The following is a 12,815-nucleotide window of genomic DNA, read 5'->3' as shown; positions in this document are numbered from 1 at the left end:
GCCATGAGAATGATGCCCAATGAGATGGTTCCACAGCTTTCACATTGTCATAGCCTGTGACTAAACACTGCATTATTTTCTAGCTGTTGAGTTCTCATGTGGCAGTACAAAGTTCACTTGGCTAACATACAAACTTGCAGGTGCCGTTGAAGGTTATTTGGCTTTGATCTTTCCTCTGATCCCACTTTACAGCTCAGTACGCGGTTTCCCTCAACACCTGACCAAGTCAATCCCAATTCAAAATGCTCTCTCCCTCTCTCTCTTTTTCATTGAGTATACAAAATGTCACTTAACATCCCGCTGCCATTTCCCCTGTCTGTCCTTGTGAAGGACCCTCAGATTCCGATTCTGATTTACTTATTGCACGTGCATCAAAACATACAGTGAAATGCGTCATTTACGTTAACAACCAACACACCCAAGCCCGCAACTGCCGCCACTGATTCTGACACCAACATAGCAATGTAGAACAAAGTCTTCCTAAAACAAGCAAGAAGTCACAATGACCCAGACCGCTCCATTGTAGGGCTTTAGAACAAATCTCTGCCATCTCAGATTGCTGAGCCTCTGGCGATGATCTTGGAATCATCAATGGGGATGGGTGAGGTTCCGGAGGATTGGAGGGTTGCAGATGTTGTTCCTTTATTCAAGAAAGGGAGTGGAAATAGCCCAGGAAATTATAGACTAGTGAGTCTTACTTCAGTGGTTGGTAAGTTGTTGGAGAAGATCCTGAGAGGCAGTATTTATTAATATTTGGAGAGGTATAATATGATTAGGAATAGTCAGCGTGGCTTTGTTAAGGGCAGGTCATGCCTTACAAGCCTGATTGAATTTTTTGAGGATGTGACTAAACACATTGATGAAGGAAGAGTAGTAGATGTAGTGTATATGGATTTCAACAAGGCATTTGATAAAGTACCCCATGCAAGGCTTATTGAGAAAGTAAGGAGGCATGGGATCCAAAGGGACGTTGCTTTGTGGATCCAGAACTGGCTTGCCCACAGAGGCAAAGAGTAGTTGTAGATGGGTCATATTCTGCATGGAGGTCGGTCACAAGTGGAATACCTCAGGGATCTGTTCTGGGATCCTTACACTTCGTGATTTTTATAAATGACCTGGATGAGGTAGTTGAGGGATGGGTTAGTAAGTTTGCTGATGACACAAAGGTTGGAGGTGTTGTGGATAGTGTGGAGGGCTGTCAGAGGTTACAGTGGGACATTGATAGGATGCAAAACTGGGCTGAGAAGTGGCAGATGGAGTTCAACCCAGATAAGTGTGAAGTGGTTTATTTTGGTAGGTCAAATATGATGGCAGAATATAGTATTAATGGTAAGACTCTTGGCAGTGTGGAGGATCAGAGGGATCTTGGGGTCCGAGTTCATAGGACGCTCAAAGCAGCTGCACAGGTTGACTCTGTGGTTAAGAAGACATACGGTGTATTGGCCTTCATTAATCGTGGAATTGAATTTAGGAGCTGAGAGGTAATGTTGCAGCTATATAGGACCCTGATCAGACCCCACTTGGACTACCGTGCTCAATTCTGGTTGCCTCACTACAGGAAGGATGTGGAAACTATAGAAAGGGTGCAGAGGAGATGTACAAGGATATTACCTGGGTTGGGGCGCATGCCTTATGAGAATAGGTTGAGTGAACTTGGCCTTTTCTCCTTGGAGTGATGGAGGATGAGAGATGACCTGATAGAGGTGTATAAGATGATGAAAGGTATTGATCGTGTGGATAGTCAGAGGCTTTTTCCCAGGGCTGAAATAGTTGCCACAAGAGGACACAGGTTTAAGGTACTAGGGAGCAGGTACAGAGGTGATGTCAGGGGTAAGTTTTTTACTCAGGGAGTGGTGAGCACGTGGAATGGGTTGCCAGCAACAGTGGTGGAGGTGGAGATGATAGGGTCTTTTAAGAGACTTTTGGATAGGTACATGGAGCTTAGAAAAATAGAGGGCTATGGGTAAGCCTAGTAATTTCTAAGGTAGGGGTATGTTCGGCACAACTTTGTGGGCTGAAGGGCCTGTATTGTGCTGTAGGTTCTCTGTTTCTATGTTTCATCAATTGTCAGAGGACTTACTCTACAAATAGCTGACATCATGGGGCAAACTTTGTTTAAACTGAAAAGTGATTGGATGAAATTTTCATTGGTATATTCTGATTGGATGCAGTTGTATAGCACCAATTATTTTGATTTTATCCCATATTTTGTTGCAGCATAAAAGGGATCATTTCAGCCCATCCTTAATAAAAATACCAATATAACCATTTGGAGGGGCTGTACTGCAGGGGATGATGAAGGTGTTAAAATAATTAACTTTTACTGAAAGGTCCCTCTGCATCTATCCAAGTCATCGACTGTATCCACTCCCCCTGGTGCAGCTTCTTCTATGTTGGCGAGACCCAATGTAGACTGGGGTCTCTGCTTTATAGAACACCTTCACTCTTTCTGCCACCCATTTTAATTCTAATTTTGCATTAGCTGTCTGACATTTCGGTCCATGGCCTCCTCTACTGCCATGATGTGGTCACTCTCAGGTTGGAGGAACATCACCTCAGATGCCATCTGGGTAACCTCAAACCCGATGGCATGAACATTGTTTTTCTAATTTCCAGTAATTTCCCTTCCTCCCTTCTCTATTTTTCAATTCCCTGTACTGGCTCCCCCTTACCCCTTCTCTTCTACTTATCTGCCCATCACCTTCTTCTGGTGCCTGTCCTCCTTCCCTTTCTTCCATAGTCCACTCTCACCTCCAATCAAATTCCTTCTTCTTCAGCCGTTTAACTCTTCCACCTATCATCTCTCAGTTTCTTACTTCATTCCCTATCCATTCACCTTCCCTCTCACCTAGTTTCACCTATCACCTGTCCATTTGTACTCCTTCCCCTTCCTCATCTTCTTATTTTGGCTTCTTCCCACTTCCTTTCCAGTCCTAATGAAGTGGCTCGGCCCGAAATGCTGACTGCTAATTCCTCTCTAGAGAAGCTGTTTGACCTGCTGAGTTCCTCCAGCATTTTGTGTGTATTGCTGTGGATATTGGAAACTGATACAATTTTAAAACATTGCACGTCAGTGGAAATTTAGGTGTAAAGAGTCCAACCAAACTGATTTTTGTGAAGCAAAGCTGAAGGGAATTTATGAAGCTCAGCCGGAATAGCTGTAAACTCAAGAAATGCAACCTTGCATTAAAACAAATAAGTCTGATTTATATAGCACCTTCCCTCGTCCTACAGAGCCAATGAAGGGAATGGATCTCTGGTGTTGTAACACCAGATAACCACACACAAGCACATCTTTGAGATGTGGAAATAAACTGGAGCACGTGGGGGAGCTGATGTGGTCACGGGGAGAACTTGGAAACTTCCACTGGACTGAACCAAGGTCTCTGGATCTCTGGGCAATGGCTGTACTAGTGGGATTAATCTGCAGCAGTTTCCAACCCAGACTGTTTCAGAGTTGTTTATTGAGGAGCATACACTGGGGAAAACCCTGGCAGATCCTCAGCATGCCATGATGTCTACCCAACCACCAGCTTCACCAACTGTTGCATGCCAGGCCAATATCCCCTGACTGCAAGCCCAAGCTGAATTCATTGGGTTCTGTTGCAGAACTTGGAACATTCACATCTGATACAAGACCCCTGACACAGACCCTTCAATCTCAGATCCAAGCAGGAATTGTTTCTTTGGTGGGCAGAGGGGAAGATCCCTCAGCAATGTCCCCATGGACTCCCTAGAATCTCTGATCCATGACCTCTGAACTTGGAGGAGTTGAGCACCAGGAGTGCTGAAAACCCCTGGAGAAATGGTAGAAGGAGTGTGGTGCGTCACAAACTACCCGTTCTGCCACCTCCTGCTTCATCTAGGGAGAGTTCACTGATCCCATGTTGGCCTTGTCATAGACATAGCTCCCGACTGGAAGTAGGTCCTGAGGTGCTGCTGAAGGCGTGGGTGGAATAATGGCACAGCATGTAGGGCTGACCTGTTGCAACTGCAGCTACCTGGGTTGAAACCCATCCTCCAGGACTGCCAGCATGGAGTTTGCATGCGCTCTCTGTGACTGTTGTGATGGAAAATAACCGGTTCTTTGAGTCTCAACAATAGAGGCCTGGACACACACAGTTTTAATAATAAGGAATTTATTTACAAGGGGAAGTCGGGTCGGCTGTACAATACACAGAGAGAGGTGTGGGGACAGGGTACGGTAACACATGCAAAGAACGAGGGAAAAGCACTACAACAGCTATCCCCCTTGACCTTGGATAGCTGCGGCTCCCTTACCAGGACAAACCATAAACCTTCCCAAACATAAATCAATGCACTTACCTTCAATGAGGTGGTCTGTAAGAGAGAGTGAGCCAGGCAAATGTCTCACCTTTTATAGCATGGGGCTGGGCGACATAATCCAATTAAGGTGACCGATAATTTAGCTGTGCATTGATTAGTTGGGAGGTACCAAATGTTGACTGGCGTGTGGTGTGTCCTCCGACCAGCCAGGTGGCAGTGCGTCTGTCACGTGGCCGGTATCTCTGGACACAGTGACTGCATGTGTTTCCTCTGTTTCTCCCACATCCCTAAGACATACAGGTTGGTGCATTACTTGATTGCTGTAAATTGACTCTATTCTGTGGGAATATAGGGGGAATCGATGGGCATGTCGAAGAGAATAGATAGCAAGGAGGTAAGGGAGAATGGGACTGATGGGAGAGCATAGAATTGATGGGCTGAATGAGCTCCTGTTTTTTTTAAAGCATGAGATTGGAAATAGGTTGGAGAACATTATGATGCAGGTTAACAACGGAGCCATTTTGCATAGACAGAGTTCTCACAAAGAGCAGGGGAATGGGTAGCACTGAGATGCTGCTTCCTCTGGACATAGCTCGAGTCAGACACTACCATAGGAAGCTCATTTAACACCTGATGAAAAGCAGAAATAAGCAGGGTAACGGAAAACCATGAACTGAATTTGTCCACAGGTTTGTGACAAAGCTTCTGGAAGACCTGGTTTTTTTTGTTGCGGATGCGGTCAGTAATGGCCAAGAAGTCCTGGATGTGGTTATCACCAAACCAAACAGGGAGAGGCAGAAGTTAATGAGGGAGCAAAATATTTTGAAGCAGGTAAGAGCACCTCAGTACGGTTTCTGGTAACCACCAATTTTATCCTTCTCATGGGACAGAATCAAATGAGTCTCTACTCCAGGCAAGGTATCAGGTGTTTTTGATCCTTAAGAAATCTAGAGCCACATTTGAGGGGACTGGTTAATTGGATTAATTTGATGTAATGGTATTGGTCTGAACTGTAATGGATTGATTGGAAGAATGTGGCAAGTGCACATGCAGCTGATTGATTGGGCCTCCCGTGCGCGGGAGACTGTCTCCTTTTGCGCGGTCTTTTGAGTGTGAATGTTTTCATCTCAGCAGTCCCGGTTCATCACTCCCGCACTGTACACCATTACGAACATGACTGAGTGAAAACTTTTAACCATGCTACTCCTGCTCGCACATACCCAACAAGCTCCTGGTTTATCTATCCATCCCTAACAGGTCTTACAATTCACATTAGGGTGAAATCTCAGTCATCAAGTTCAGAGTTCCTTTGTGCAATTAACAAAATAAAAGTCAGTTTAACCAGAATGTAGCAAAGAGGTGCACCCTTCTCCATTGTACTACCATGTGGTAATGATCTAATGAAGTGATTTGTATGGATGGCTTGCAATCGGTTTTTCACTGTATATGTGACAATAATAAACCAATTTATATCCTTCTCACCATGGTAGACATCCTTAAGAGGCGATGCCTCGGGAGGGTGGTATCCTTCACTAGGGACCCTCACCATTTGGGGCATGACCTCTTCTAGCTGGGGAGGAGGTACAGGAGCTTGAAGACTCATGCTCAATGGTTTAGGAACAGCTTCTTCCCCTCTGCTATCAGGTTTCTGAATAAGGGAATTCTCACTGAAATCTAGTGGATACTGAAAGTTCTGATAGAGTGGATGTGGCAAGGTAGAAGAGCCTAGGATCAAAGGGCACAGCCTCCAAGTGACCATATAACAATTACAGCACGGAAACAGGCCATCTCGGCCCTTCTAGTCCGTGCCGAACGCTTACTCTCACCTAGTCCCACCTACCTGCACTCAGCCCATAACCTTCCATTCCTTTCTTGTCCATATACTTATCCAATTTTTTTTTTTAAATGACAAAATTGAACCTGCCTTTACCACTTCTACCGGAAGCTCGTTCCACACAGCTACCACTCTCTGAGTAAAGAAATTCCCCCTTGTGTTACCCCTTAACTTTTGCCTCTTAACTCTCAACTCATGTCCTCTTGTTTGAATCTCCCCTATTCTCAATGGAAAAAGCCTATCCACGTCAACTCTATCTATCCCCCTAATAATTTTAAATACCTCTATCAAGTCCCCCCTCAACCTTCTACGCTCCAAAGAATAAAGACCTAACTTGTTCAACCTTTCTCCGTAACTTAGGTGCTGAAACCCAGGTAACGTTCTAGTAAATCTCCTCTGTACTCTCTCTATTTTGTTGACATCTTTCCTATAATTCAGTGACCAGAACTGTACACAATACTCCAAATTTGGTCTCACCAATGCCTTGTACAATTTTAACGTTATATCCCAACTCCTATACTCAATGCTCCGATTTATAAAGGCCAGCTTACCAAAAGCTTTCTTCAACACCCTATCCACATGAGATTCCACCTTCAGGGAACTATGCATCAGTATTCCTAGATCACTCTGTTCTACTGCATTCTTCAATGCTCTACCATTTACCATGTCTGTCCTATTTGGATTATTCCTACCAAAATGTAGCACTTCACACTTATCAGCATTAAACTCCATCTGCCAGCTTGCAGCCCACTCTTCTAACTGGCCTAAATCTCTCTGCAAGCTTTGAAAACTTACTTCATTATCCACAATGCCACCTATCTTAGTAACATCTGCATACTTACTAATCCAATTTACCATCTCATCATCCAGATCATTAATGTATATGACAAAAAACATTGGACCCAGTTCAGATCCCTGAGGCACACCACTAGTCACCGGCCTCCAACTGACAAACAGTTATCCACCATTACTCTCTGGCATCTCCCGTTCAGCCACTGTTGAATCCATTTTACTACTTCAATATTAATCCCTAATGATTGAACCTTCCTAACTAACCTTCCATGCAGAACCTTGTCAAAGGCCTTACTGAAGTCCATATAGACAACATCCACTGCTTTACCCTCGTCAACTTTCCTAATAACCTCTTCAAAAAAATTCAACAAGATTTGTCAAACATGACCTTCCATGACAAATCCATGTTGACTGTTTCTAATCAGACCCTGTCTATCCACCTCTAAGAATACTTTCCAAGGATGTAAGGGAGCATCCATTTAGAAATGAGATGAGGAGCGATTTCTTCAGACAGACAGTGATGAATCTGAGGAATTTATTGCCAGAGAGGGTTGTGGAGATCAAGTCTTTAAGGTAGAAATTGATTGGTTCTTGGTTGGTAAGGAAGTAAAGGATAACAGGGAGATGACAAGAGAATGGGGTTGAAGAAAATATCAACCAGTCAAATGGCAGAGCACACTGGGTGGCAGAATGAGCTTGGAACTGCCCCTTTATCTTACGGTAATCCCTATCCCATCATTCACTGACGTGCCATGTTTTGTTAACCTTCATGACAGATCTTTGGAATACTGAAAGCTCCTTTCGTGGATAAAGGAGAAGGGCCAATGCTGAGACTGGAAGACCTGGGGGACCAGAGATATGCTCCATACCGATACATCCTGCGGCTCTGTTACCGCGTCCTTCGCCACTCACAGCAGGACTACAGGAAGAACCAGGTTGGTGCAGTTGATCACCTGTGACCTTGTGTGTCTCTGGTGTCACAAGGGATGTGGAGGCCAAGACACTGGGTATACTTAACCTGGATGTTGATAAGCTCTTGATTAGTAAGAACATTGAGAGTTACGGAGAGAAGGCAGGGAAAATGGTGTTGAGAGGGATAATGAATCAGCCATGATTTATTTATTTTTATTTGGAGACACAGTGTGGAATAGGCCACTTCTGCCCTACAAGCCATGCTACACAGCAACTGTCCTATTTAAACCTAGTTTAATCACAGGGCAGTTTTCAATGGCCATTTAACCTGTTAACAGCTACGTCTTTGAACTGTGGGAGGAAACCGGAGCACTCGGATGAAACGTGCAGTCACGGGGTGAAGGTACAAATTCGTTAGAGAGGACGCTGGAATTGAACTCGAAATTCCGATGTCCCAGTCTGTTATAGTGTCGCTCTAACTGCTATGCTACCGAGCTGCGCAATGGAATGGTGGGGCGGAATAGCCTAATTCTGCTCCGATTGCCTGATGGTCTTAAAACGGAGAGGGAGAGGGAATGTTTGCTTCCGCAAGGCTCAAGGTCAGCAGTTTGGGATGCACAGGGATTATTTCTGTTATCGTCCCCCACAAGCTCGGTCCAGCTCACAGACAAGTGTTTCCTCACGTGCCTGTCCATTTCTCTAAACCTTGCAGGAATACATTGCTAAGATGTTCGGCGTTATGCAGTCCCAAATTGGATATGATGTGCTGGCGGAGGACACCATCACTGCGCTGTTACACAACAACAGGAAGCTGCTGGAGAAACATATCACTGCAAAGGAAATTGAGACATTCGTCAGTCTGCTGCGCAGGAACAGGGAGCCAAGGTGAGAATTCTCGCGCTTGCTTGAACAACTCTGTTCGGTCCCACTGACTTTTAAATTAAATCGTCTCCCCAAGTGCAATATATAGTTTTAGATTAATCTAAACACGTCTTGGCATCTGGATTATTAGGTTCTTTATTAGGGTGGGTAAATTGGGTGATATTAACTTTTTTATGAACTTGTGCTGGGACCAGTAACAAGAGGGATGCTAAACACCAATCGGGGGTTCAGTAATTGAGCTCAGTCCTCTGAAGGGGTCCCGTCAGCCTGTGACATGAGGTGGGTCTGTCTAAGCAGGATGAGGTGTCTCTGCCCACCAACCACCAACTTGAGCGTGAGGTGTCTCCCACTGCACCAGTCCACTTGTCCATGAGGCATCTCTGCCCCCATTGCCCAAAATTTCCCTTAATCTATGAGATCTCTCTCTCTGTCAATACATTTATTATCCAAGTGTATATGCAGTATAAACCCTGAGAAAGAGACACCATGGAACCCATTCAAAGAAAACATTAAACACCCAGCGTGCAAATGTAAAAACACGAGTGAATACCACACAGAATATTAAACAGCTAACTGTAGAGTTCTTGAAGCAGTCTAGGGATGTTCAGTTTATTTTAGTTCAGTTCAGTTTAGCACTGTATTGGTTGTTGACTGCAGGCCACGAGCCAGTCCTCCCTGATCAAAGTAGTGCAAAAGAGCACCAAAAAGAGACAGATTAGCCAGAAACCAGAAATATATTTAACATGAGCTGCAGAGTCCGCTAAAAGCGAGTGCAATGCACAAACCGTGCTGATCAAACCTTGCCCAAGACTCAAGACCTTCCTCCATCAGCAACGTGAGAAGGAGAAGGAGGCCAGTCAAACAGAGGTAGACAGCAAGCCGATGGCACTGAAGACCCTCTCACCTTCCGCTCTCATCCTCACTGATTTAAATCTTGTTCAACGCTTTAATCGGCAAGTTGGTCAGGAATTGGAGCCCATCCTGGGTTCACACTCCGCCAATAGGCTGACACTCCTTTGCTAACCAAGCCGAATTCCCTCGGGAACACCAGAAGCACCTGATTGCTCATTCAGCCCAAAGACACATTGTCAAAATGTAAATTACAGGCTCCCATCGCACAAAGATTAGTAGTAGAGTATATTTAAAAGAAAAGAAGAAGTAATTTTGTAAACCTTCTGCAGAATGTTGCCAGTAGTCACATTGGTTGCTGGCAGCATCTCACCACAGTTTGAAGATTCCAGGGTGTTACAGGGAAGTTACTAGCATGGACAGAAGATTGGCTGAGGGGCAGGAAGCAAAGAGTAGGAATAAGGGGGACCTTGTCTTGTTGGCTGTTGTTGACTAGTGATGTTCCACAGGGTTCGTTATGGGGCATGTTCTTTTCTCATTATATATCAATGATCTGGATGATGGAATTGATGGCGTTGTTGCCAAGTTTATGGACAATACGAAGACAGGTGGGGGGATAGGCAGTGTTGAGGAAGCAGGGAGTCTGCAGAAGGATTTGGACAGATTAGGAGAATGGGCAAAGTGGCAAATAGAATGCAGTATAGGGATGTGTATGGCCACGCACTTTGGTAGGAGGAATAAAGGTGTATTTGATCTCTTGCTTCAGCAGTCTGAGGATCCCATCTACTTCAAACAACATTCAGTTATACTGGTGCCTAAGACAAGCATGGTAATTGGCCTCAATGACTATTGTCCAGTAACACTTACACCCACAGTGATGAAGTGCTTTGGTGATGAAACTTATCAACTCTTCCTGAGTAGTGGCTTGGATCCGCTCCATTTTGCCTAGCAACATAACAGGTCCACAGCAGATGCCATTTCATTGGCTCTTCACTCAACCCTGGAACATTTGGACAGTGAAGATACGTAAGTCAGGATGCTCCTCATTGACTACAGCTCAGCAGTCAACACTATCATTCCTTCAAAACTGATCAATAAGCTTCAACACCCAGCCTCGATACATCCCGTGAAATTGGTTCATTAATTTCCTCACTTGCAGATCCCAGCTAGTTTGCATTGGCAACAACATCTCCTCCACAATCACCATCAGCACAGGTGAACCACAGAGCTGCGTGTTTAGCCCCTGCTCGACTCGCTTTATACTTATTTATACTTTATATTTCGGTGCAGGCTCGAAGGGCCGAATGGTCTACTTCTGCACCTATTGTCTATTGTCTATGGCTGTGGGGCTAAGCACAGCTCCAATGCCAGATTTAAGTTTGCTGTCGTAGGCCAAATCAAAGGTGGTGGCAAATCAGCATATAGGAGGGAGATTGAAAATCTGGCTGAGTGGTGCCACAACAACAACCTCTCACTCAATGTCAGAAAGACCAAGGAGCCTGGTATGGAAACACCAATTCCCTTGAACAGAAAAGTCTACAAAATGTAGTGAATACAGCCCAGTCCATCTCCCCACCATTGAGCATATTTACAAAGCTGCATCAGTCATCAAGGACCCCTCAATAATCTTCTCGCTGCTGCTATCAGAAAGAAAGTACAGGAGCCTCAGGACCCACTCCACCAAATTCAGATATAGTTATTACCCCTCAACCATCAGGCTCTTGAACCAGAGGGTACAACTTCACTCAACTTCACTCACCCCGGCACTGAACTGTTCCCACAACCTATAGGTTCCCTTTCAAGGACTCTTCATCTCACATTCTCAATATTTATTGCTTATTTATTTATTATTATTATTTATTGTATTTTTTTCTCAGCTTAAGCTCGTAAAACCTGAGGCACAGGAATAGTCAATTGCTAGGAAATTTTGGACTATTCTACTTGTGTTTAGTATTGTGGCCATCTGAAGATTTACATAAATATTGCTGTGTAGGCCTAATGCGATTGTGAAGTGACTGTAGGATGATACCAGTTGTAGATATTACTATTCACTTTCCATAGTCTTCCACTTTCCTCTTTTAATTCAGCATGTTTCTGGTGTTTTTTGCTTACTGATCCCTGTATTATGTGTGACAATATCTATTAAGGAAGTTGTTCTTGCTTGCTTGTCCTGTAATATCACATTGGAATGATAATTATGGGTTGTCTTATCTGTAATAATGTATTGGTAATAAAACGATTGTGGGAATCTGACTCTAAACCTGGATCAGGCTTGTATTTATAATGAGGTAGGTGTGTTTTATGAGTTTGTATGTTAAAGCAAGATTTTAAAGGAACCCCTCTGTTTCTAGGAGGTGGTCACTAACTTTGAGCCAGGTATTCAACGCTTCATTGTTGACATCTAGACTGTTCAGATCGTGGGGATGTCTTCCACGGAGGGTCATGTCCTTCCATTGGTTCTTTTTCTTCTGTAGTGACAATTCTTTATTTCTCTGGGTTGTGCTTTCATTTAAGTTTTGTTATGTGTACTTATCAGAATTGCAAATGCTTGGTGAAATGCTGAATCCTGTTTTCATTGAGAAAGTATATCCCCAGAGGTTCTATCTGACATTGTTACTACCATTAGTATTATTATTCTTCCTTTGTGTATCTGTGCAGTTTGTTGTCATTTGCACATTGCCCGTTTGTCCTGTTTGATGCTCTATTGCATTGATTCTATCGTGTTACTGTGAATACCCACAAGAAAATTAATCTTGGGGCGGATATGGTGGCATGTTTGTACTTTTAAAATAAGCTTATTTTGAACTTTGTACCATTTTCTAAATGGAGAGCGAACTCAGCCATCGGAGATGCAAAGGGACGTGGGAATCCTTGTGCAGGATTCCCTAAATGTTAAATTGCAGATGGAGTTTGTGGTAAGGAAAGCAAATGCACTGTTTCCATTCATTTTGAGAGAACTAGAATATAAAAGCAAATATTTAATACAGAGGTTTTATAAAGCATTGGTCAGACCGCACTTGGTGTATTGTGAGAAGCTTTGGATCCCTTATCTAAGAAAGGCTATGGCGGCTTTGGAAAGGGTCCAGAGGACACTCACAAGAATGACCCCAGGAATGAAAGGGTTAACGTATGAGGAGCATTTGATGGCTCTGGGCCTCCACTCCCTGGGGTTTAAGGAATGAGAAGGGATCATCTCATTGAAACTGTATGAATGTTGAAAGGTCTAGGTAGAGTGGACATAGAGACAGCATTTCCAATA

The 12,815-nt window shown here is 44.0% G+C and overlaps 1 protein-coding gene across 1 annotated transcript in view; it reads left to right on the top strand.

Moving 5' to 3' along the window:
• The window catches only part of itpr2 (inositol 1,4,5-trisphosphate receptor, type 2), a 308,708-nt gene that overhangs the window by 158,290 nt on the left and 137,603 nt on the right, over positions 1–12,815 (top strand). The window contains exons 14-16 of the mRNA XM_059987723.1: positions 4,977–5,118; positions 7,690–7,848; positions 8,538–8,710. Of these exons, the coding sequence (XP_059843706.1) occupies positions 4,977–5,118; positions 7,690–7,848; positions 8,538–8,710 (474 nt within the window). The remainder of the gene's footprint in view (positions 1–4,976; positions 5,119–7,689; positions 7,849–8,537; positions 8,711–12,815) is intronic.

The sequence above is a fragment of the Hypanus sabinus genome, chromosome 13 (genome assembly GCF_030144855.1).
Source record: "Hypanus sabinus isolate sHypSab1 chromosome 13, sHypSab1.hap1, whole genome shotgun sequence".
In the NCBI taxonomy this organism is placed as follows: Eukaryota; Metazoa; Chordata; class Chondrichthyes; order Myliobatiformes; family Dasyatidae; genus Hypanus; species Hypanus sabinus.
Note: the sequence above shows the minus strand (reverse complement) of the source record. Positions and strands in the feature narration are given on the sequence as shown.